The sequence below is a fragment of the Rhinolophus sinicus genome, chromosome 1 (genome assembly GCF_057876585.1).
Source record: "Rhinolophus sinicus isolate RSI-liver-muscle chromosome 1, RSI-T2T, whole genome shotgun sequence".
In the NCBI taxonomy this organism is placed as follows: domain Eukaryota; kingdom Metazoa; phylum Chordata; class Mammalia; order Chiroptera; family Rhinolophidae; genus Rhinolophus; species Rhinolophus sinicus.
This window is the reverse complement of record NC_142501.1, coordinates 126,588,721-126,614,899: the sequence shown is the minus strand read 5'-3', so window position 1 is coordinate 126,614,899 and position 26,179 is coordinate 126,588,721. Positions and strand designations below refer to the sequence as shown.

Here is a 26,179-nt window from a genome sequence, read left to right as displayed (position 1 = left end):
TCCTGAACAAATTTTGGAGCACGGTGTGAGACAGATTCAATGTTCAAAGTTCTGCCAAGTTTCACAGGCTTCTCCGGAAACAGTTTCATTCCGGGGAATCACACTCTGTGGCGCCATCTCCCGGAGATGTCAGGAAACTCCGGATTTAAACCACCACCAAAGGTCGACGTTCTTAAATTACACTCCCTGGGGTTCTTGTTCGGAGGTTCCCTGGACGCATGCGTTTTTGATGGGAAGCCTGGCCCGTGAGAAACTACAATTCCCAGAAGGCCATGCCAAAGGGGGGCGGAAATCTTGTGGTGGGGGAGGGAAAGGCATGAAGACTCGCGAGAGAAGGAGGTTGAGGCCGCAGTGCGAAGTGGGTGGAGGTGGGTGGAGAGAGTGAGGAGGAAGAAGGGGAGGTGCTGTCCCACAATACCAGGCGGGAGGGCGGGTAGGCGGTTTGTATCCGGGCTGTGAGGTGCTCGGAACCTCCGCGGACCTTGCTGTTTCTGTCTCTTTAACGCGAGAGGAAGCGATGCGGAGGGGTGGAAAATGGCAGAGCTGCAAATGTTACTAGAGGAGGAGATCCCGTCTGGCAAGAGGGCGCTGATAGAGAGTTACCAGAACCTGACCCGGGTGGCGGACTACTGTGAAAACAACTACATACAGGTGAGGAAGCGCGGGCGCGCGGGCGGGCGCTGCCTGGCCGGGCCGAGGACCCGCCGCCGGCCGCCCGAGTGACCAGCCTACTGGGCGGGGTGGGGAACAGCCCTAACCTCCGCGGCCGCCTCAAGCCCCAGCCCCAATCCCCAGCCGGGGACAGAGCAAGTGGCCGGGCTCCGGGAGTCGGGCTGCGATACAGGAAGTGGCTGTGGTGGTTGAAACCGATAGAAGGGGAGAGAGAAAATGGGCGAGGGAACAGGGAACCCGCCGCGGCCCGGAGCCCCCCTACCGTCCGCCTCCCTGCGGGCTCAGCTCCCCGAGTCGCGCTGCCCCCCGCAGCCTGCCGGTCGCGAGGTTTCTGCCTGAGACCCAGCTGCCACCCGGCTGCCTCTCCGCCAGGCGAGGGGTCTACAACCGAGACACGGGAGAGGAAAGGGCAGGGACGAGGCACAGGGAGGAGCAGCAGAAGCGAGAGGAAAAGCGGGGTGTGTGTATCGGGGGAGGGTAGGGTGGGGGAGATTATGTCAGTTCAACCCAGAGGGTGTGTCTTTTATTTATTTATTTAAAAAAATTTGTCATGAGTCACATTACACAGACCTCCCCGAGGAGAGGAGGAAGCGGGTGGGGAGTGAGGGAAGACGTCTAAGAGAAGTTAATCTCAAAATTCCTTTGATTGAAGGTTTGTAAATCTGCCTGCCTGTCCGTTTTCAAGTCGGGTTTCTTCCCTCTCATCATTTTCACTTCCACCCCACCATAACGTATGTCTAGAGGAGGTTACAGCTATCGTTATTATAAAACACAAATTAACCTTAACTACTTGGAAAAATGTCTTAAATACTGTCGTCCCCAAAAGTTCTTGAACTGTTGGTTTCATAAAGTAACTTAGAATGGTGTAATCGCCCGATGCTTATTTTCGGAAGGTTTCTTTTACCAATCTAAGTGAATGTGTAGATTCTAAATCCAAATCGGTTACAGAACATATTTAGTTTTAGAACCATAACGTAAAATGTTACTGTAAATTTATTAGAAAGTTCTTGGGGCCTTAACTATGACAGATGCTTGTTTGTTTTTATTTTAATGATTGAAAGTGAATTATGGTGTGATAGTTTGGTTTGTAGATCTTTAACTGCATAAACCAACAGTTTACAGTAGAAGCAAATAAAGTACCAGAATCTTTTCTGTCAATATAAGGGCACCAAAAATTCACTTTTTAGTGGTAAAGCATGGCCAAAATGTGCTTTGAAAGGTTAGGGTTATTTCAATTCAGAACTAAAGTATTTATAGAAATTCCTCCCATGTGATTGTCATTTTAAAGAACCAATAGTTTCTGTGTTGGCAAATGCTTTTCCTCCTTATTTTTAGAAGGAGATACTGTTTTCAGAATATTCTGAATATTTCTCAGTTTCCATATTAGTAACATGATATCTTCAGTAGCACTAGTAGGAATTTATCTCAAACTTTTTCAAGCTTTTACTTTAGGAATTCTGATAAACTTGTTGAATGCCTGCCACGTCTACTGAATTTCTTGTTTTTGCAAACTTTATATTTAGCCTTTAAAAAATAGTCTAAAACCAAGTAGAACTGTGGATATAGTTTTCAACTAGAAAAGTGATTTTGTAGTTTATTGATGTTAATACATACAGCTTTTATTCAATTTAACATGAAAAATCTTAAAATTGAGGTGAATCTCAATTTACTGAAGATTTTAAGAAAGACTTTGAAAGTCAAAGGGAGAGCACAGGAAGTTAAATTGCACCTATTCCAGAAGTTATTTCTTTGTAGAAGTCAGCAGATAAGTACTTCACAAAGGGTGGCTTCTTTTTGTTTTGCATGTTGGGAAATCTGACAAATACATGATGTGGTAACTGCTAAGTGTTGGCAAATGCAAACATGTTTTAACCTGTCTGGTGACTGTTTTTCAGGTAGTCGTCTGCTGCTGTAAGGCTTTTTTTTTTTTTTCTCCCTGACCCCTTTCCTTTTCACCTCCTGCCACCATCATGTAACTTGGAAGCATTTTAAAACTTATTGGTAATATCCCTAGTTAAGATAAGTCATTTTATTTCTCATGTAGTCTCTTACTTTTAAACACGTTAGTACAGTGGTGCAAAGAACCACTATCAGTGGTCCCAAGTTTTTTTGTGTGTGTTTTTTTTTGGTGGTCCTAAATTGACACTAGTGAGGTATTCTGATCTTACTGGGGAAGAAAGATGTTTATCTTAGTAGCTTTTAAACTTTGGGGGGCATGATGCAGGCCATTAGCTAGCTGCCTTCCTGAGGCTCAGACAAGGTCAGGCTCAGACAGGCTTAGAAGATGCTGAAGACTTTGTAGGAGAAGTGGGAGCTGACTTTGTGATATGCTGTGCTGCTAACTTTGGTGCTGTGAATTGGGAACAGAAGTACTAGTCGGACCCCTTTGGATGTCTTTTGAGATCTTTCTGTATCCTTTCTATGATCCTGATTGGGTTATAATGAACAGCCTTCGTAAATGGACCTCTTCTCAGGGAAAGTATGTGGTTACTTGCATTTTGAGATTTTTTTACCCAAGATGAGGTAAGTTACTGCCTGGGTGATTTTTATCCTGAGAACTCAGTTTTAATTTTGTTGTTTTCCTACATTTTGGAAGTATAGTCCAATTAGGTTAAAGTGTTTAGTTGACAGGTTCTTTTGGCTTTATTGCAATTGAGTCCTAGAGTACTTCATTAGCTCTTTGGGGCCTGTTGACGTTTAAGTGTTGTATTGTAATAACAGAACTTCTCAAAGGAGTACATTATCTTAAAAAGGACAGAGTTTTTGATTGTTACAGGGAAATAATATTCAAAATAGAGAGTTTTTTTTATATAAACATTTATATAGACATGAAGAAAAATCTTTGCTGTTTTCCATCTTTTGATTCCTATGATCAGTTTGAATTTTTCTAGTAGATTACGTCAAGGACAGTCAACTCCTCAACTTGAACGTACTTTATCTGGCCAGTTCTCTTTGCTCTACTTTAGGGTCCATAATACCTTTAAGCATGAGAACTATTTTGGGGAATAGGAAGCAGAGTTAAGTTAGAAGTAATAGAAACTGCTTAAGAAAGGTTTCTCAGTATGCAAATTGCTAGGTTGGGTGAGGACAGAAAAGTCTTCCATGCAGCTAACCTTTTAAACTTAGTTTTCTGCCTGGAATTCTCCCAATAAAATCTTCATTTGGGTTAGCAAGTATATTCTAATTCTGGGAGTATGAAGGGGATCGCATCAGTACTTAGTTTTTTTGTTCCTATGATGTCAGTTTATGCTCATTTGCTCATTATGTACATTTGTCCTTAGAGGGCAGATAATTTTTGAGCAGGAACCCTTTGAAATAGGGAAAAGCTAGCATTTCTGGTACCACGTAGTTTATGTCAGTTTATAGGTGAAGTCACTTAATCGTTACAATACTTGAATGTTTTCTTTCTTCCCTGTTTTTTTTAAACAGATGAGCCATTTAAAGTTCAGAGATATTAAATACCTAGCCTAAATTTCCATATCTCATGAGATAGTGCCGGGAATCAAAACCGTATTTTCTGATTGCATGTTCTAAGTTCCTTTTAGTGAATACTAAGTAGGCTGCTTACCATAGCATAGGGGATAAAACAAGATGGTACAAAGGAGGGTCATAGAGAGAAGGGAAGAGAATAATACATGTCATTGCTTCTGTTTGAGTACCTACTCAGTCAGTTGCTGCTGGTTGATTTGTATTATTGTATCTTTACAAAAATTCTCCATGATAGGCAATATTCTCTTACAAATGAGGATGTTAGGACTCAGAAAAGTTAAATGAGTTTTGGTTGATGAAATTGGCAGTCAGGATTTCTGCCTAACTCTGACAGGTTCTACAGGCTATGCTCTTTCCGTATCATACTGTCTCTAGACTTGAATGAGTCTGGAGCTTGGACTAGTTCAGAAATGTCATGGAATAGACTCTTTTGGGGCATCTCTGGGAACCTAACAACTATTTTACCATGTTTTTTCTGAGTTTGAAGTTGCAAAATTATAAGAACAGGTATGTTTCTAATTTGGGGACTTGCCTGGATCACCAGAGGATGGTAGTAGCTTTGGCATTTGAAGTGTTGAATTATAGGAATCATAGGCTAGTTTTTAATTGAGCTCAGTGGATCCTTTTCCTTTCTATGCATCCTGGCCTATTTTTTCTATTCTGATTCAGCTTTGCAATTGTGATAAGAAAATTTGTAAAAGAATTAGTGGAAGTTAACAAAACAAAATGTTTTGAAACATTTTGATACCCATAGAAACTTGATTAAGCTAAAATAAAGGTAGACAAAATGATTGAGGAGATTGAGGAGATTAGGACAGATTGGAAATGGTAGACTTATAATGGCACTTTGACGTTTGAGTAAAACAGTGGCTAGCAAAATCAGAGATATATGATGGAAATCTGAATGAATTAAGCAGGGTTCCAGTAATGTACAGCATCGTAACTATAGTTAATAATACTGTATTGTATATTTGAAAGTTGCTAAGAGAGTAGATGGTAAAAGTTCTCACCACAAGAAAAAAAATTTCTGTGTGGTGATGGGTGTTAACCAGTCTTATTGTGGTGATCATTTTGCGATATATACAAATATTGAGTCATGTTGTACACTCAAAACACGTGAGATATAGAGTATGTCAATTGTATCTCAAAAAAGAGAACAAAACAAAACAGGGTTTTAGATAATTTTATGGAAGATCCTCAGGTAGTTGTTATATTGACCCATACAATAACACACATGCTTATTAATGCTTCTGTCAAGCAGGCAGGATCTGACCTTGCGCATTAGGTCTTAGGAAAGTCCATTCATAAGGATGCAATATTATATCAGTTCTTACTAATAATGCTCTCAATAATACTGAATATTCTTTAAGACAATGTCATTTGCAAGTTTGTATTAAAACTAATTCTCTTTTTTTCTTTTGTAACTTTAATATTAATAAGAGCTTTACATGTGGTACTTTGATCTAGTCCTAGTATGTTTAGATCCTCAGTTTTAGCATGTTTTTGTCTTTTGGAGAGGGTTTAAAGAAAATTGTTGAAATAATCCCTTAGGATAATTCCTCCTATGTGCTTCTGCTTTGTACAGTTGATTCTGATAGCTAAAGAATGCAAATACTCCTTGGAGTGGAGAAGAGGTATTTGGGCAATTCGGGGGTCTGATCTGTGGCCATTTAGAACAATCCTGTTTATGTTGGCTGAAACGTCATAGGAATTAGACATGTGAGTTAACACATAAGAAAAGAAGGAAGAGTGCTAATATTGGGAGAAGAGGTTGAAGGAAACATTATGGGATTATTTAAATGTAATTCCATGAGAAGAGTTTTGGTATGAAAAGTAAGGTGAAAATAATAATTAAATGCTAATTTGGGGGCATTTAAAAAGTTTGAATTTGGGGGGAGCTGTATACTTTTTCTAATGTCTTTCTGTGTTGATTATAATTTTTATTGAAGTTATGATTGATTTTAGAAGAACTAATAGTCAAACACCGGAACTACAAACTTTTTAGACTTTAATATTTAATAAAAAATAAAGGACTTAAAAAAAAAATGTCCAGCATTGAGAAGATAAGCCACTTGGAAAATGGCAATTATTGGATTTTGTGTTTAAAGGAAATATAGCTGACCAGATCATTTTATCAGTAAACATTAATTCCTTAGAAAGGAGACTTGAAGTTTTTTAGTATTACCACTCGATGTCAACCCTAGTAACTACAATTAATCTTGGATCTACTAATTTTCTCCATTTACAAAATGAAATTTTCTCAGAGATAGTTGGTAGTGAACTAATGTTTACGAAGAAAGTCTGAAAGCAAAACAGAACATCCTAAGGAAGATAATGTATATTTGTTATCAAGTAGATTCTAATTTTGATATATATCCACAGATACGAGTTCAGCAAATGTGTGTGGAATTGTGGTTTATGTCGACTAAAGAATATTGGTAGGACCATCTCAAATATAGCTTAAAGTATAAAAGGAAACTAATTTTAAGTCTTACTTTACTAATTATAAGCATAGTAATTAAAAACTTACGGAAAATTTCAAACATTTTCAGGAGAGTTGTATAATGAACCCCTATGTGTTCATTGCCCAGCTTTAACAGTTATCAACTCAAAACCAGTCTCCTTTCATCTAATATTCCTCTCATATTTCTGTACTGTTATTGTAAAGCCCATCTTTGACATACCATTTCATCCATAAATATTTTACTATGTATGTCTAAAAGATGAAGGCTTATTAAACCCGTTGCATAATTTCTATATGTGGGGAAAATTAATGAATGCTATTGTAATATATTTGTGACAAAAATGAGAGCTTTAAAATAGTTTATATATACATATACATATACATACATATATATATATATATATATATATACACACATACACACACACGCTTTTTTTTTAATTGGGGAATATTGGGGAACAGTGTGTTTTTCTAGGGCCCATCAGCTTCAAGTCAAGTTGTCCTTCAATCTAGTTGTGGAGGGCGCAACTCAGCTCCAAGTCCAGTCACCGTTTTCAATCTTTAGTTGCAGGGGGCTCAGCCCACCATTCCATGCAGGAATTGAACCAGCAACCTTATTGCTGAGAGCTCGCGCTGTAACCAACTGAGCCATCCGGCCGCCCCTCCGGAAGCTCAGCGGCAGCTCATTGTCTTCAGTCTAGTTGTGGAGGTCACAGCTCACTGGCCCATGTGGGAATCGAACTGGCAGCCCTGTTGTTAAGAGCTCGCACTCTAACCAACTGAGCCATCCTGCAGCCCCATATTTTTAATTTATAGCTAATTTTGTAGTGATTTCTGCCACAGGTTGGTTAGAATGCAGTTATATTGCTTCATAATGGAACTTTATTTGTTGAGTTATAATTCATATAATATAAAACCAACCATTTTAGAGTATATAGTTCAGTGGTATTTAGTACATTCCCAGTCTTGTGCAACCACCACCTTGACCTAGTTCCAAAATAATTTATCACTCCTCAAAAAAAAAAAAATACCCCATACCCATTGAGCAGTTCCTGTCCTACTCCCTCAGCACCTGGCATATACCAATTTGCTTTCTGTCTCTATGACTTTACCTGTTTTGTGTATTTCATATGAATGGAATTATACAATATGTGGCCTTGTATTTGGCTTCCTTCATTTACATTAAGCAGAGTCTCGTATGCGCATACCATGTTTTGTTTAACCATTCATCTGTTGATGGACACGTTGGTTGTTTCTATGTTCTTGGCTATTGTGACACGTACTGCTGTGAATGAATAGTCATGTATGGTATTTGAGTGCCTATTTTCAGTGATTCATTATGGTATTTTGTGAAATATGTAACTGTAAGTTTGCACTTAGATAATTTTCAATTTCTATCACTGTACTTCAGTATAATGAGGGAATTCCAGACGTGAACACAGACTTATTTTCAGTGTGGATTGATAGAAATTATTAAGGCTTGGAGCTTAATTTTTCACTTTATATATAAGCTTAATTTCCCCCCAACTACCAAAATAATATTAAATATGGTTACAGCACAAATTTTAAACTTTTTTAGAAATATATATGGCTTAGACAGTAAAGTGCCTTGTAATATCACTCTTAAGTATAGTCTTTAAAGAATGTATCTAACCTTTATGCTGTACAGTTGGTAAACTCATATTGTTTATTGTAAGGCAAAATATTTCCATCGCAGTATATTGTAGAAAACTAAAAAAATTCTAACAGCTCTATGAGATTATCTAATTATTAAAGCAAATGTGAATGCTATTCTTAGAGCTTAAATGAAGCATAGTATGCTAGATGTGCAGTTGGATATTCTCAGCTGCTTTTAATTGGAGCAAAATTTTATTATTTCCTTGAAACTTAAAGGGAACAAAAATACTATGTTAATGAAAAATTTTATTGAAAAACTTCAGTTTACTTTTAAGTCACTCATTTCCTGAATGCTTTATATTTAATTCCTGTTAGTAATTTCTATATGCTGTGATAAAATTACATTTGGTAAATTTTTTCATTTTGTGGAAAGGCAAGAGTAGTACTTTTTGAGATTCCTTTCTATTTGGGCCATGGGGAATTAATACCCTCCACTTAAATGCCAGAAATGTATATAATGCATCATATGGGAAAAGATACTTCTAAGTTCAAATATTCGCAATCTTTTTTTTTATTTTAAAAGATTTTATTGGGGAAGGGGAACAGGACTTTATTGGGGAACACTGTGTACTTCCAGGCCTTTTTCCAAGTCAAGTTGTTGTCCTTTCAAGCTTAGTTGTGGAGGGTGCCGTTCAGCTTCAAGTTGCTGTCCTTTCAGTCTCAAGTTGTGCAGGGCGCAGCTCAGCTCCAGGTCCAATTGCCATTGCTAGTTGCAGGGGGCACAGCCCACCATCCCTTGTGGGAGTCGAACCGGCAACCTTGTGGTTGAGAGGATGCACTCCAAACACTGAGCCATCTGGGAGCTCAGCGGCAGCTCAGCTCAAGGTGCCATGTTCAATTTTAGTTGCAGGGGACCCTGCCCACCATCCCTTGCGGGACTCGAGGAGTTGAAATGGCAACCTTGTGGTTGAGAGCCCACTGGCCCATGTGGGAATCAAACCGTCAGCCTTTCGGAGTTAGGAGCATGGAGCACTAACTGCCTAAGCCACTGGTCCGGCCCTAATACGTTCTTATTTTAAGAAGGCAATATAGTGGAGAGGGTTCATGAGTGCCATTTAAAATTACCGTTACCCCTCAGTGTGGGCCCTCAGCACAGCCCAGGAATCCCACTACATTTTTCATGTCAGTTTATTCTTCCACTCACCATAAACTGTTTTAAATCTTCTCTTCCCTTTTAAAATCTTTCCATTCTCATCTTTTGTTTTATGGAGAAAATAGACCTCATTATATAGGACATAATTTCTTACCACTCCATCTCCAAGCCTCCTGGCGTCCTTGTCCATCCTGTTCTACTTCCTTCTTGTTAGAATGGAGGCTAGATGTCCTTCCTCCTAGCTAAGGTCAGTACTTGTCTTTGCTCTGGGTCCCATCCTCTCTTGCCTTTTTCAGAAATCTTACACTTCATATCTCTTTTTCTTTGAAGTTTTTATTCTCATTTGTTTTATTTCTAGGAACAGTTTTATTGAGATATTATATGTTTCACCCATTTAAAGTGTACAATTCAATGGGTTCTAATATTTTCACAGAGTTGTGCAACTGTATTAGTTTCCTAGGACTGCCATAACAAAATGCCACAGATTGGTGGCTTTAAAAACAAAAAAAAATTTTTTTTTCTAAGGTTGAGAAGCTAGAGGTTCAAGATTGAGGTCTTGGCAGGTTTGGTTTCTTTAGAGGCCATTCTTTTTGGTCTGTAGATGTTTACCTTCTCTCTGTGTGCACAGGCTCATCCCTTCATGCATACATGTGTCTGGTGTGTCCTCACCTCTTCTTTTTACAAAAGTTTTATTAAAAAAGTATAGTTACATACAAGATTATATCAGTTTCAGGGATACACTATAGTTCAACATTTATATACCTAAAGAAGTGATCACCATAAGTCCAGCAACCATCTGACACCGTACTACGCTATTGCAATATTATCGACTGTATTCCTTATGCTCTACATTACATCCCCATGACTTGTTTTATAAAATTTGAACCTCTTATTCCCTATCACTTTTGCCCCCACCCCTTTTAATTTTTAAATTACAGTTAACATTCAGTTTTATATTAATTTCAGGTGTACAGCATAGTGATTAGACATTTATATAATTTAAGAAGTGATCCCCCTGACTAGTCTAGTACCCACCAGGCACTATGCATAGTTATTACCATATTAGTGACTGTATTTCCTATGCTTTAAATCCCCATGACTATTTTGTAACTACAATTTGTATTTAATCCCTTCACCTTTTTCACCCTGTCCCTCAACCTCTCCCATCTATCACCCCAACAAATCTAGTACCCAACTAACACCATACATAGTTATTACAATATTACTGACTATAAACCTTGTGCTATATCCTACATCCCCATGACTACTGTGTAACAACCACTTTGTACTTCTTAATCCCTTTCCCTTTCTCATTCACTCCCAACCCCCCTCCCATCTGGCAACCATCAAAATGTTCTCTGTATCTATGAGTTTGTTTCTGTTTTATTTGTTTATTTATTTTGTTCTTTAGATTCCACACGTAAGCAAAATCACATTGCATCTGTTTTTTCTCTTTCTGACATACTCCACTCAGCACAATACCCTCCAGGTCCATCCATGCTGCTGCAGATGGAAAGAACCCATTCCCATCCATGGCCAAGCAATATTCCATTGTATATATGAACCACCTCCTCTTTATCCATTCTTCCATCGACGGACATCCAGGCTGCCTCCACACATTGGCCATTGTAAACAGTGCTGCAATGAACATATGGATGCGCATGTCCCCTTGAAGTAGCATTTTGGTTTCTTCAGATAAATACCCAGAAGTAGGATTACCGGGTCCTTCTTTGTCTCTTGTTACAGTTTTTGTTTTAAAGTCTATTTTGTCTGGTATGAGTATTGCTATCTCAGCTTTTGTTTGTTTTTTGTTTCCATTTTCATGAAATATCTTTTTCCATCCCTTTACTTTCAGCCTGTTTGTGCTTTTTGATCTGAGGTGAGTCTCTTGTAGGCAGCATATGTAAGAGTCTTGTTTTCTTATCCATTCCGCCACCGTCTTTTGATTGGAACATTTAATCCATTTACATTTAAAGTAATTGGTGATAGACATGTAGTTATTACCATTTTTTTATTCATATTTTTGATCTTCTTTGTTTTCTTCTTCTTGAAGTCCCTCTAACATTTCTTGTGATACTGGTTTGGTGGTGATGATCTCCTTTAGCTTTTTCTTACCTGTGAACCTCTTTGTCCTTTGATTCTAAATGACAGCTGATTCTAAAAGATTACTGGGTAGAGTAATCTTGGTTGTAGGTCCTTGCTTTTTTATCACTTTGCGTATTTCCTGCCAATCCCTTCTGACCTGCAAAGTTTCTGTTGAGAAATCAGCTGACATTTTTATGGGAGCTCTCTTGTAGGTAACTAACTGATTTTGTCTTACTGCTTTTGAGATTCTCTGTCTTTAAACTTTGGCCTTTTAATTGTGATGTGTCTTGGTGTGGGCCTCTTTGGGTTCATCTTATTTGGGACTCTGTTGTTTCTGGGTTTGTATATCTATTTCCTTCTCCAGGTTAAAGAAGTTTGCAGTCATTATTTCTTCAAATAGGTTTTCAGTTCCTTGCTCTCTCTCTTTTCCTACAATGCGAATGTTATGCTTGATTTTGCCCCAGAGGCCCCTTAAATACTTCTTATTTTTTTGGATTCTTTTTTCTTTTTGCTGTTCTAGTAGGTGTTTTCTGCTGCCTTATCTTCTAAATTGCTGATTATATCCTCTGCTTCATCTAATCTGTTGATTCCCTGTAATGTATTCTTCATTTCAGTTACTGTATCCTTTATTTCTGACTGGTTCTTTTTTATGTTTTCTGTCTCTGTTGTTTATTTTTTTATTTTTTGAATTAAATTTTTTTTGGTTTCAATGGTTAATAAAATTACATAGGTTTCAAGTGTACAATTTTATAATACATCATCTATATATCACCACTGTGCTCTATCTCTATTTTTATGTTTCCTGTCTCTTTGTTGGAGTCCTCACCGAGATCACTGAGCATCCTTATAACCAGTGTTTGGAACTCTGCATCTGGTAGATTGCTTGCCCCCATTTTGTTCACTTCTTTTTCTGGAGCTTTGTTCTGTTCTGTTGTTTGGGACATATTTCTTTGTCTCCCCATTTTGGCTGCCTCCTTGTGTTTGCTTCTATGTATTAGGTAGGGCTGCTGTGCCTGCTGGTCTTATTTGAGTGGCTTTATGTAGTAGGTGTCTTGTGGGACCCACTGGTGCTATCTCCCTGGTCACCAGAGCTTGGTGCTCCAGGTGTGTCCCTTGTGTGGGTTGTGTGTGCCCTCCTGTTGTAGTTGAGCCAGGATTGTTGTTTGCACATCAGTGAGAAGAATTGACCCTCAGGCTGACTGGTTGTGAGGCCCTGCCATGACTACAGGGGCTGACCCTGCAGAGCAGGGTTCTCTATAGCAGGGCTCTGGTACCTGCCCAACATGTCTTTTGGGTCTGTCGTTCTTGGAGGCTGTCAAGATGATCCAGCTTGTTTGGAAGCTGGCCACCAGGTGTCCAGCCCTGGGGCCTCCTGGGAGGGGCCCCGCTGCAGGCCAAGTTTAATAGTGTTGCTTTGCCCAGGGCCACGTGGTATGAGCCACAAAGCAGTCCACAGATGGCCACTCCCTGCACTGGGCTTAGAGGTGCCTCGAGAGGCCAATCTGCAAACCGAGGCTGGCGGTGGCTAGTGCTGGCCTTAGAGCTACTCAGCCAGAAGTTTGGGACATGCTGCAGCTACATGTTGCTTCTGGGTTTTGTGAACCTTTGAGTTAAAGTCTGCAGCATGAGCTAAGACAGGTTGTACAGAAAAGGCACTGGAAGTGGCTTAGGTGTTCCCGAAAATTGGGTGGGCACGGTCTCCAGGAGTCACTAGGGCTGGGCAGAGAAAAGATGATAGCCAGTTTGATGGAGACTTAGATATGGCGTCTGCATGCAGAGAGAGGGGAGCGCTCAACAAAGAAACAGTGGCTTCCACCAGCTCCTCCATCTGGGAAAAAGCTGCCCCTCCAGCACTTACCTTGAATTCCGATAATTCAGTTTTCCCCCCATATATCCCAGGCCCCTTTTGAGCCACTGCCCCAGCTTTGTAGCTCAGACTGAGTGAATCCCTAAGGTTGTGTGCAGTTCCTTTAAGAGGAGCGCCTGGGACTCCAGCTGCCCTTCCTTTCACTCCGGCACAATCTCTGCTGGTTTCTGCAGTCAGAGGTTATGGAGACTTCTCTCCCTGCCAGTGGAACCCTGGGCTAGGGAGCCTGGGGTGGGGTGGGACCCCTCACTCACATGGGGGGTTTGAGTGAGATATCCATCCTGATTTTTAATGGTCACACGTGGGTGTGGGACCACCCCTTCTGTATCTCTGCTCCTCCTGCCAGTCTTGAGGTGGTTTCTTTTGTTTGTCTGTAGTTTTAGTTTCAATGATAGTTGTTCCATAGTTGTAATTGATGTGGTCCTGAGGGGAGGTGAGCAATGTTTACCTGCTCTGCCATTTTGACTGGAAATCTGCATTTGCTCTTTATTTTGTCTGTCATTTCCACTGCTCCACTGACTTTATGCTCAATAACCTACATGGTGCAAAATGCATTGAATATTCTTTAGTTCTCATCTTGTTTGTCTTCTTAGCATCAGTTCACGCAATTGACCATACCCACTTTTTTTTTGTTTTTGGAAAGCTAATCAATCCTCTGGCTTGTGTGATGACATTCTTTCCTATTTTTCCTGTTTCTCTCTGGCTCTTTGTTCTCCTTTACCTGTAAGTATTAAAGTGGCTTTGTATGAGCTCCTTTCTACACGTACCACCCCACGCTGTTTTATTTATTCCCATCTGAATGATCTTTCTTCCACTGAAGTTTAGACCCATATATCTAATTGCCCATTTGATACCTCTGTTTGTTTGAATCACAAGTGCCTCAGACTTAAGATGCTAGAAACGGAACTCATCACTTCCCTCCAATCCCTTATTACTGTCCACTTACTTAATAGAGACTCGGGCATCATTCTTGACCGCTCCATTACGCCGCCTCCCCCACTAATTCATCTGTAACAGGTCCTTTTGATTCTTCTTCTTAAATATTTCTTAAATTTTCTATTCCATCTCCACTGTACCACCCCAGTGTGAAGCTTAGAGAGCTGCCACAACTTCCGTCATCTTTATAGTACCGCATATCCCCCCTCTGATCACATCCCCACTATTTACACTGTGGCTCAAGTGGTAGTTTCAAAATGGAAATCTGATTATGTTACTTCCCTGCATAAAAATTTTTCAGTGAATTCCCATAAATACACAATCTTCTAATGAGGCCTAAGAGACTCTGTATAGTATAGTCCTGGAGTCTTTCTAGTCTTGCTACATTATGTAGGGTCTTGTAGGCTTTGAAAAAAGGTTAGATTTTATTCTAAGTGTGATGTGGTTATCATTAGAATACTTGATTATTTTTTAAAAGAATCATTCTTGCTACTGACTGGAAAACATACTGAAGGGAAGGCAAGAATAGACTCAACCAGCAGGGAGGGTATTATAGTCCAGGCAGAAAATGACAATTGCTTGTACTTTAGTGGTGGGTGAGGAATTGAGGGGAGAGGTTGGGTATTTTAAGGCAGAGCTGAACAGGACTTACTGGTGAATTGGATGTGGAGTATTAGGAAAAGAAGAATCTAAGGATATCTCTTAGTTAACATTTTTTAAAAGTATGTCAGTGGATGGTAGCACATGGGTAGGAGAACACCAAAAGTTGTGTTATATGCAATTAAAATTTTGTATTTGAATCAAGATATGCTGTAAATAAAAACTAAACACTGAATTTCCAAGATTTGGTATGAAAAAGTATATAAAATATCTCATTAATTGTTGTTTATGTTAATCATATTTGAAATAATATTTTGGATATATTAGGTTAAATAAAAATGTATTAAAGTTAAAACGGTACTGTTATGGACATGTTAAGTATGAGATATTGATGGGACAACCAAATAGATAGGCCAGTTAGTCGTTCTGGAGTTTAGGGAAGAGGCTGAGTTGGACATCAACATTTAGGATTCATCACAGGTTAGATTAGCACTGTCTAATAGAAATACAATGAGAGCGACATATGTAATTTAAAATTTTTCTCATAGTCATATTAAAAAAGTATGAAGACATAGGTTCAACATTTATTTTAGTAGCATGTTTTATTTAGCCCAGTGCATCCTAAATATTATTTCAATAAGCAATCAGCATAAATAGTTTATTAATGTGATGTATTACATTCTTTTTTTTTTTGTAGTAAGTCTTTGGAATCTGATGTGTATTTTATACTCAGAGCACATCTCAGTTCGGACATGGATAGTCAAAAATGGAGCGTTAATAGGTGGGAAGTCCTGTGATATCAAAGGATAGTTGGAATTGAGATACTAGAGTAAATAAACTGCAGAGATAGAAATTGGGTGTTTAGAATGTAGAATTTTTGAAATCTAGATTTTTGGAAATGGTATAATTATTAGTAATGACCATGGCAGTTTTTGACTGGTGATAAAAAATGGCAGAAAAAAATTGTTCAGTTTAGGAAGTTAAGTGACTGACAGGCAAGGGTTTTGGGTGAATTAGCTGAACAAATGTTGACAGCACTAAGAATAATGATAGGGATAGTTTATTAGTGAGCAAGATATTAGAGGTCCTTAGTGGGAGGAGGGAAGTGACGAGGACGGTGGTTGATGACACTAATGAGGAGGTCACTTCCTTAGAGACCTCTTCCCTGTACTGGCAGGTCAGCTTATACCCTGTTCGATGCTCCCATAAAATCCTGTGTATTTTTTCTGTAGCACTCATTACACCTGTTTGATGCTTGATGCTGCTTTCCAAGAAAGCAGGACTGAATTTGTCTTGTTTATTCCAGTATCTCCAGTGCCTGCCCAATGCCTGGCCCTTAAGCTCTCAAAAGTTTATATGAACTGTACCAAGGAGTCTGGAAGCTTGGTTCTAGTCCTCATTTTATCAGGAATTAGTTGTATTTTAACCAGACCTTAATTCTGTTTTATCTTCTATAGAAGGATGAGTTTGAACTAGATTATGTCCAAAGTGACAATTCTGATGGTTTTTAGTAGTTTGTTTCTGTGACTCCTAGCCTTGCAGTTCTGATGGTTTTCATTAGGTTATTCCTGAGTTCTTCAGTTTTTGCTAAAAAAAATTCTGATTTACTTATACTTATTCCTTTATTTCGTTAGCAAATATTATGTTTAAATAATTACTTTGTTGTAATGAAGACATCAGGATGCTGAATAAATAGGTTGTTCAGAAAATGGTTTTATTCAAATTGTTATGAATTAAGATTCCTCCTAAACATTCTTAAAATCTTTATATTAAAATCAATTTTTCTGAGTCTTACTGAAGAGAGAAAATACAGGGAGGGAGTGTTAAATTAGGATAGGTTTGTCTTTATCCCTTGAGTAATTTTCTAAAATACAGATCAACACTACTGAAACTTACGGGCTCAGGACTCTTATACTCTTAGAAAGTATTGAGGACCCCAGAGAACTTTCCTTTAGGTGGGTTTTATCTATCAATATTAACTGTATATTAGCCATCAACAATTAAAATCAAGAAGTAAAACATTAGTTCATTTAAAATAATGTGTAATGAGTTTATTATTGTTAACGTAGGTAATACAGTTTTTGAAAAATAACCATAGTTTCCCAAACTAAGAAAAGCCTAATGAGAAGAGTGGCATTGTTTTACATTATTGCAAATTTCTTCACCAGCTGGTTAATAGAAGACAGCTAAATTCTCATATCTGCTTCTGCATTCAACATGTTTGATATTTTATTTTGGTTGAAGTATGTGAGAAAATCTAGTTATGTAGTTGGAAAGTATTTTAATAGCTTGTACATGTAATTGTGGATGATTTTCTTTGATTCTATATCAGAACTTGGTAGATAGTAATTTTTTAAAGATTAGTTATAATGTAGGCTCTGTAACCATGTCACTGAACATTATATACCTCATTAAATTAAAAATTGTTGCATGGATCATTTGGAAATTATTTGTTCACTGAATGGTACGGATCTGAATGTTGACACATTTCATTGTATGTTACGGAAAAAAATCACATTCATTAATATCACAGATTTTATGATACAAGTGTTAAAGTATCGAAAAGCTGCCAAGCTCACGTTGATGGATACAAGTTTTCTGAAGTTCACATTTTTACTTGAAAGCTCGAATTTTACTGTTGGCAACAAATACTGCCAATTATTTTCTTGAAGTGAAGGCTCACTTCGTTCATTTTTAGAAAAAAAATGTCTGCCAAATATCCAATCTGAATAATCATAGTTTGTCCTTTGTATTTTGAAATAACAGTGAAGTTTGTTGAAGTTCCATGGAAAAGTGGCTTGCAAATAAATTGCACAAGTGCTGTTTCCTAAAGGCATCCATTCTTCTTAGAATGCAGCAAAAGTACTTTATGTATACTTACCATTTTGTCACACAGAACATTAAAAGGCGTTTTAAGGGTCAAGATTTAATAAAATTAGTATCTTCCCTGCTTCATCAAGAACATTTTAAAGTGAAGCTGGCTTTTCTTTTCCTGTGAGTGGTTGGTAGTAGAGATAATGATCATTAGAACAGTTGGTGGCATTGCCTTGATTTATGCTAAGAGGCTAGTAGTTCAGTCACCTTAGATTTTGCACCGTCTGTGCAAATGTCAACACACAAAAGACAGAAAATAACATTAGTATTGTTATGAAAATAGTTGTGACCTGATAAATCTCCTGAAAGGGTCTTTGGAATCCGCAGCCTTCCGAAGACCTCACATTGAGAAACTTTGGTGTAGATGGTTGGTTTAGTATAGTTAATGTCTCCCTTTTGTGGTGATAATGGGAGTCTGAATTTTAAATATTCTGTAGCACTATGTATATTGGGCATCTCTGGCTAAAGTAACTTGACTAATACATCATAAAAATCTAAAGTACCTTGTGTAGGTATTCTCTTAGTATAGCATATGAATGTATTAGTTTGTCACACCTATTCAGTTTTTCAGCAACATTTTACTGCCTATATTACGTACCAGAGTGTTTTGTGAATCAGATGTAATCTCTGCCCTTATATAATCTCTGCCTCCTCCACTAATCAAATAAATCACATACTATAATAAGTTTTATCTAGGGAAGTACATGCTGACATGGGGGTACGTATCAGGTGCCCCCCACCTAGCCTGGTGTGTCGAAGAAGTGAGGGGGACCAAAGTTTTGACACCCCAAAATATGCTTTTTGGGATATTGATTTTAAGCTGGTTTCTTAAAAAACTACAAACTCTGAAAGAACCTATGACTCTCCTCCTTTACCTGCTTAAAAGAATTCAGATAGAGGTGGCCGGTTGGCTCAGTTGGTTAGAGTGTAGTGCTTGTAACACCCAGGACGCCAGTTCGATTCCCACATGGGTCAGTGAGCTGCGCCCTTCACAACTAGAGTGAGAACAATGGCTTGACTTGGAGCTGATGGGTCCTGGAAAAACACACTGTGTTCCCCAATATTCCCCAATAGAAATTAAAAAAAAAATTCAGATGGAAAAACCTGCTGATAGGAAGGGAGTGGTAGCATCTTAGCATCATAATATAAACTACATGTGGCAGACGGAGAAATCTAGCAAAGCCTGTTTGTTGAACTCCGTCTGTGTCCCATTTTTTCTGGGTGACCCAGCAAGAATTTGTTCACCATGTTTGCTCTTTCTCATCTACCTGTAAATTACCTGCTTTCCTCTTGAAATCCCAGACCCCTGCCTCCTTTGTCCAAAATGGCATATAAACCTCAACTGCCCAGTGTGTCTTCAGGGCTTATATCATGGCACCTCTTCGCGTGCATCCTTAATACATTTTGGAATGTTCTCCTGTTAATCTGTCTCCTGTGAGTTTGAATATTAGCCCAGCTAAACAATTTAGAAGGTGGGAGGAAAATTAGTTTTTGCATCCCACAAGAAGTAATGTTGGAGTTGAGATCTGAGTATATGTATGTTAGTCAAGAAATTTTGAGGGAAGGTAAAACAACGTCCCTAGTAGAGGGAACAGGAACATTATATATACAGGCCCAGAGGTGAGTGAAAGCAAGAGTGAGTTTGAACAAGTTACAGACCTGTGTGCTTTAGATTAAAGTGAGCAAAGAAAGGGAGAGTGATTGGTGAGGAGAAGTGGGAACCAGGTCAAATAAGGCTTTAAGGCTGCGTTAAGATGTTGGTCTTTTTTCTGAGGTTGATGACGACAGTGAAAGTGTTAAGTATTTAAGTAGTAGGATGACATTATCATTTTTACTTTTTAAAAAGATTGCTCGTGTTTAGAGTGGAGAACAGATTGGAGGTAGGCTTGAGTATGGATTGGAAGGAGCGCAAGAAGAGTTTGAGGGGAAGCTAGGCTCGAGGTGATGGTAGTAAGTAGTAGTGAATTTCTAAAATCTAGTGGCTGGAATCATCGTGGTAGACTGAGACTACTTATTTTTCTTTTCTAGAAAGAGGAGAATTTGAGGCTATAGGGATGTGTAGAAGTAGTTCAATAAATAGTTATTTGATGCTCAGCAAGTAGTTATTAGTTGCCTACTCAGAGGCTCTATGCTAGGTACTGTGATAAGGTGTTCTGATGTGTTATGTGATGTGTAATATAATTATGTATAAATCGTTTAATGATAGAAGATTATAAAGCCTCAAATGTAGGGAAGAGGAAATCAATCTATAGTATTTATATTTAAATGAGGAAATGATCTACATAGAAGAAAATAATTGTTATTTTTAAAAGGTTTTTAATTTCACTTTTGGCAGTCAGTAGTAGAATTTTGCTTATAGAAAGATGTCAAGAAGCATTTTTGAAAAAAGAACATCTAAATAATACATCTCCTATTAAAGATTCAAATAATACAGTTGTATTAAAAGCAAAATCTACGATTCTCTTTTCTTCTTCTCCCCGTATTCCTACTCATCACCCTAACAGACATAGACTATTGTTAATGTTTGTTTTGTATCCTTCCATATTTTTGCACAAAGGATAAGGTGGTTTAGGAAGGTTGACCTAGCATTGGTGTAGGGTGAATTTGTCAAGGGACAGACTGGATGCAGAGCGGCCAGTTAGAGGACTGTCATATTTGTCCATTTGTAAAGAGTATTCCTAGAATTGATTTAGCTGCAGTTAAAATTGAAAAGGAAGGAGTAGATGCAATTGAGAATCAGGAATCCTTGGTGATAGAAGTAATGGGTGAATAGAGAGAAAGGCAGAACTCAAAGATGACTTATTTTACCTGTAGCCCTTCTCTTGCAGCATAAAACTCGTATGCCCACAGAAGGTAATTTGCAGTCACAGAAGTGAATCTGTAGAGCCTCTCTTTTTCAGCCTTTAGTACACAGTTGGTTCCGACACTTTCCAGCTTTTACTCCTCCACAATTGAATTGATTGGCATAGCAGTGGGTTGGAAAATAGGAATAAGGCTTGACTGTTAGCTGGCTGTGTGGGCAGAAACAGTGAGAGGGAGGAAAGAGAGGAAAGGGACTCCAGGGTCTCTGACTGTGTACTACTGGGGTGTGAGTTTGAGCTGCGAGTTTCTCCTTCTAATGTTAATTTTGGTGTTCTGTCATAATCTTCTGTATTATAGATCTTGGCACTTTTAGACATTTTTTATAAATATTTTCAAAATATGTGTGACTTATATGTGGATTGAGAACTGTCTCTTTTAAAAGGAACTTTTAGAGAGAATGATAAGGAACAGTTCCCTGTTTGGGGTTTTCAGGGAAGGCTTCTCATGAAGCGTGAGTTTAGCTGAGTCGTGAGTTTATAGAGTTAAGGAGAAGGGGAAGTTGGGAGGGAAGAGATATAGGTAGTAGAAACAGCATGTATACCCAGGCATGTTGGAGAAAGCTACAGGTAGCTTGCTTTTGATAAGTGTCAGATATAAGGGAGAGGGTAGTGGAGGAAATGAGGTCTCAGTGAAAATTATACCCGAACTGCTGTTGTTGAACTGTAGAAAACCAGTTCGGTGTTTCCCACATTTGAAAACAGAAAAACTATGTTTTAAATTTAACACTGGTCAGATGAAATTGTGCTTTTGCTATGTCCTGATACATATTCTGTTCTTTTATCTAGATACATTTGGCATAATCAACAGAGACCATTGAGTAAGTGGGTACATGCAGGAGAGATGAATTACAGGTCTGAATAAATCACTTTTGTATGAACTAAGTGTCGTAACTAGGGGGCTGCTTGCATTAGTGGATTTATTAGTGTTTATTAGTAGCTTATGGAATATAGAGCCACTTATCTCCAATTCAGTGGCGCCTTTCTTCCACCCATCTTTACTCTCTACCACACTCCTGTACCCCCCAAAAAAAGGAAAGCCAGCATAGTACTATCTATATGGAAATGCTTTCATTCTTCGGGTTTTTATTTAGTTTTGTTTTGTTGTTGAGTGAAGAGGTGAGGTGTTGTTAGGTGAGAGGGGACAGATGATATATTTACGTAACAGAGAAGAATTGCAATAAAACATTCCTTTCTCAGTCAGACAGAAGTAGTCTTAGAAAAAAGTGTGCTTCCACGAAGATGTTTTGACTTCATAGATATTATAAATCATATAATGATCTTGTTTCTTTATCTTTGTGGATTCATGTGTACCAGAGCCAAACTTATGGCTTCAATTTATTGTGTAATATGCTGTGGTCTCTGTGGTCTGTGTATTAACATCTTGCCTTTATCTTTCATATTATTGGATATCCTGATTTTTATCTTGACTATTTTCCTGTTTTATTGTACACATTTTTGTGCTGATACAGTAATAGCTAATGGTCCTACCCTAAACCAATGTGATAGTAATCTTTAGAAGTGAGCAGATGTTTTCAGCAAAGGGCCACAGAGTACTGTTTTAGGCTTAGTAGGCCATATGATCTGTCACAGCTGCTCAACTCTGCCATGATAGTCAGGAAGCCATAGATGGTATGTAAATCAACAGGTGTGACTGTATTTTCATGAACGGTTTGCAAAAACAGGGCCAAGTATTTGGCCTGGGGGTCATAGTTTGTTGAGCCTTGTTCTACAGCCTGAACTTTAGTTACTGTGCTATACAGGTGATGAACTAAAACTGTTTGGACATGGGAGTACAGATATTTCTTTGAGATCCTGGTTTCATTTCCTTGGGATATATACCCAGAAATAGGATTTCTGGATCATATGGTAGTTTCAGTTTTAATTTTTGGAGGCACGTCCATATTGTTTTCCATATGGGAATGCCGATATACATCCCACCAACGGGGCACAAAGGCTCCCTTTTCTCCACATCCTCACCAAAGTTTACGTCTTGTTTTGTTGATGATAGCCATTCTAACAGGTGTGAGGTGTGGTTTTGATTTACATTTTCCTGGTGATTAGTGATGATGAGCATCTTTTCTTGTACCTGTTGGCCATTTGTATGTCTTCTTTGGAAAAATGTATTCAAGTCCTCTGCTCATTTTTAAATCAATATTTTTTTTGTTATTGTTGTGTGAGTTTCTTATATATGTATTTTGGATGTTAACCCCTTATCTGGTAGACGGTTTACAAATATATTCTCCCATTCTATAGATTGCCTTTTCATTTTGTTATGTGTTTGTTTTGCTGTGCTGTAGCTTTTTAGTTTTTATAGTCCCACTTATTTATTTTTGCTTTTGTTATTTGTGCTTTTGGTGTGATATCCAGAAGGTCATTGCCAAGATTAATGTCAGGGAGCTTTTTTTCTGTTCTGTTCTAGGAGTTTTAAAGTTTCATGTTTTAAACTTAAAGATTTAAGTCTTAAATCCTTTTTGAGTAAATTTTTGTGAGTGGTATAGATAGGGTCCAATTTCTTTTCTTTTTCTGCGTGCGAATATCCAGTTTTCTCAACACTGTTTATTGAAGAGATTATCCTTTCCCTATTGAGTATTCTTGGCTCCCTTGTCAAATATTACTTGACTATATATGCGTGAGTTTATTTCTGGGTTTTCTGTTTTGTCCCATTGATCTATGTGTCTATTTTTACCCAGTACCATACTTTTTTGATTAGCTTTGTAATATAGTTGAAATTAGGTTATGCCTCCACCTTTGTTGTTCTTTCTCAAAATTGCTTTGCCTATTTGAGATCTTCTGTGGTTCCATACAAAATTTAGGATATTATTTTTCTATCTGAAAAATGCCATTGGATTTTAATAGGGATTACATTGAATCTGTCGATGGCTTTGGGTATTATGAACATTTTAACAATACTAATTCTTCCAATCCATTAACATATGGGATGGCTTTCCATTTATTTGTATTTTCATCTTTCATCAAATCTAATAGCTTTCACAGTACAGGCCTCTCTGAGGCCTGCAGATTTGGGCTGCTTTCCTGCGCGTGCTCACTGGCCTTTTGTAAACGCTCCCTCTTGCATCAGGAGCCAGCCCTGAGGTGAGGTTTTGTGTGGATCAGGCGCATGGGGCACTGGCGGTGCCTGTAGGTCAGTTTGGGGAGATCTGCAGGCAGAGCGTCCCCAGCAGGTCATGGTTAAGCCTCTTGATGAAGTTCTTGACGTACTTGGTAGGATCCACATCCCTTTGATACGTTCCATTCCAAGGTCCGGCTGCTGGTTTTCCCCCAGCTGCTTACCATTCCCTACTTGTACAGCTCATGACTTGGTGTCCTGGAAGGGGCAAGAGAGAAATGGGCGTCTTCGGCAGTGTGTCACCCAGCGGGGGAAGCGGGGCCCTCCCTCACCCACTCGCACTTTACGTCACGGGAGAAATCATCTGGCTGAGAAGCTGGCTTCCTTGGCACTAAGCGGTGCTGCCTGGGGCGGGGGGATGTAACTCAACTCAAACTCTTCCTCCTACTGCCCTTTCCACTGCGTCGCTCCTCAGCTGTTGTGTGCTCCACTGGTGTGCTGGGGCTGCCCCACTGGCCTGGACGCCACAAGGGTTCTCTTGTGTGTGGGCGATTGTCTCAATCAGTGTTCTCCAGGAACTGCTGGCCTCCGGCTGCGAGGGACTGAGTGGTTTCATGGGCCACTGCAAGGTCCTCATCTGGGACCAGTGTCTGTATGTCTGTTATCTGATGCATGAGGGGGTGAGAGTCCTCCCGGGGCCCTACGGGTATGGTGCTGGTGTCAAAGCAAAGTTAAATGGGGCTGAAGCCAAGTCTGCTGGTGTGGAGCTGGGTCCAAGTCTATAGCTGAGATCATGGTTGAGTCAGCTGCCTGGGTACAGGCCTGTCTTTATAAAAGAGCTCTCCTCCATTTTGGACTCCATCGAGATTTCAGTTTCCTCTCTGGATCCCACAACTCCCACAAAGGCACTTTTGTCCGTGGATTGATGCCAGATTGTTGAAGGTGGATACGATGAGGGACGTCTTATTTGGCTACCTTGCTGACATCACCTTTTCATATAAACTTCAGAAGCACTTTGCTGATATTCACAAAATAACTTGCTGGGATTTTGATTGGGGACTGCATTGAACCTATAGGAAGAAGTGACATCTTGACAATAGCAAGTCTTCCTACCCATGATCATGAAATATCTCCATTTATTTGGTTCTTTAGTTCATGCATCAAAGTTTTGTAGTTTTCCTCATGTAGATCTTGTACATATTTTGTTAGATGGCTTTCTTTTTAATGCTATTGTGTCCCCTTAATTAGTGTTCAGATTCATCTTGGTTAAATTATTTGGTTTGGATTCAGTATGTGGTAATTTATTAACAAAATGTTTTCCCCTCTTTGTCTCTATTTCATGACTGATGTGTGTGAACAGAATATTCCTCTGCTCACATCTTTTTGGAATAGCTATGAGGATAACTCTACATCTTAGAATTTTATGGATTAGTTGTGATTTAGAAAATTCAATTGATTTCAGTAAAGATTTGTAAATTGATTCTTACATTTTTGTGATTGTTTTACTTTCATAAAGCAGATTAAGAAGTTAGGGTAAATGTAGTTTGTCAGATAGTATCATACTGGTCTTGATTTTTGGTTTGGAAAATGTGGTTAATGAATCACTAGCATGGAGATGCCCAGCCTGATTCTGTGAGGCTGTACTGTAAGCTGGTAGAAGTGAGGAAACAGGCAGGCAGGGGTAGGGCAAGGTGCTTTTGTTGGTATTTATAGGACCTTGATCTTTTTTTTTTAAAAGCAGAAGTACTTTGTTTTTCTCAAGTCTGTTAATTAAGGGTGGTGCTGATTGTGACAGTGTTACCTAGCAGTTTGTAAAATGATGCGGTATATTCCCTAAGTAACTTCCTGGCAAAGTCACATTGATTCGGGTATGAATTAAAGATGTGAACCTGTTACTTTGGTGAAGAATAACATTCGAAAAGTGTTACATGTTTATTTTTTGTTTTTTTCTCTTATAGAACTCCCTGTATAGAGTATTAATTGTTTTGTAGGTCAAAAAATATTTTCCGCCATCCTGAGAAAGTCAGTTTTCTCCCTCTATTCTCTTTTCCCTTCCAGTTACTTAAAATTCGTGTGGTATACAAATTAGTTAATGAGACTTGGAGTGGTTTATCTCAGAGAAGATACTTTCGTTGTTTCACTCTGGCACATTAGGACTATACTTTGCTCACTGTTAGGATTATAGACTGGGAGGCAGTGTGGGTCGTGGGATGCCGGGGCCTGTGGAGGCCTCGTGGCTATTCCTTCCTAGCAGTGCTGCTTTGGGCAAGTGACTTCACCTCACCGAATTTCTTTTTCCTCGTTGTTAGGTAAAGTGGGAATGTTTAACATAAAGATGCTGGTACCACCTGAAGATGGACATCTGTAGCCACACGCACAGGTGACTCAGAAGGGCAGCGATGAAGGGAAATTACCCTGTGGGTAGAAGCTTGAGCAGTGCACCTAGTTGTTAATTTTGCCTAGAAAGAAAGATGGTTAGAGGTGTGGATCCACC

General features: G+C 38.9%; 1 protein-coding gene across 11 annotated transcripts in view; it reads left to right on the top strand.

The window, feature by feature from the left end:
* Nucleotides 1–316: 316 nt before the first annotated feature.
* Nucleotides 317–26,179, top strand: part of ABI1 (abl interactor 1) — a 111,517-nt gene continuing 85,654 nt past the window's right edge. For 3 of the 11 annotated variants that reach the window (XM_019749125.3, XM_019749124.3, XM_019749116.3), the window contains exon 1: nt 356–651. In XM_019749125.3, coding sequence (XP_019604684.1) covers nt 535–651 — 117 coding nt within the window. In that variant the 5' untranslated portion in view covers nt 356–534. Of the gene's footprint in view, nt 652–26,179 lie in introns of all 11 variants that reach the window. The other 8 variants (XM_019749126.3, XM_074324965.2, XM_019749120.3 and 5 more) reach the window with 6 other exon arrangements.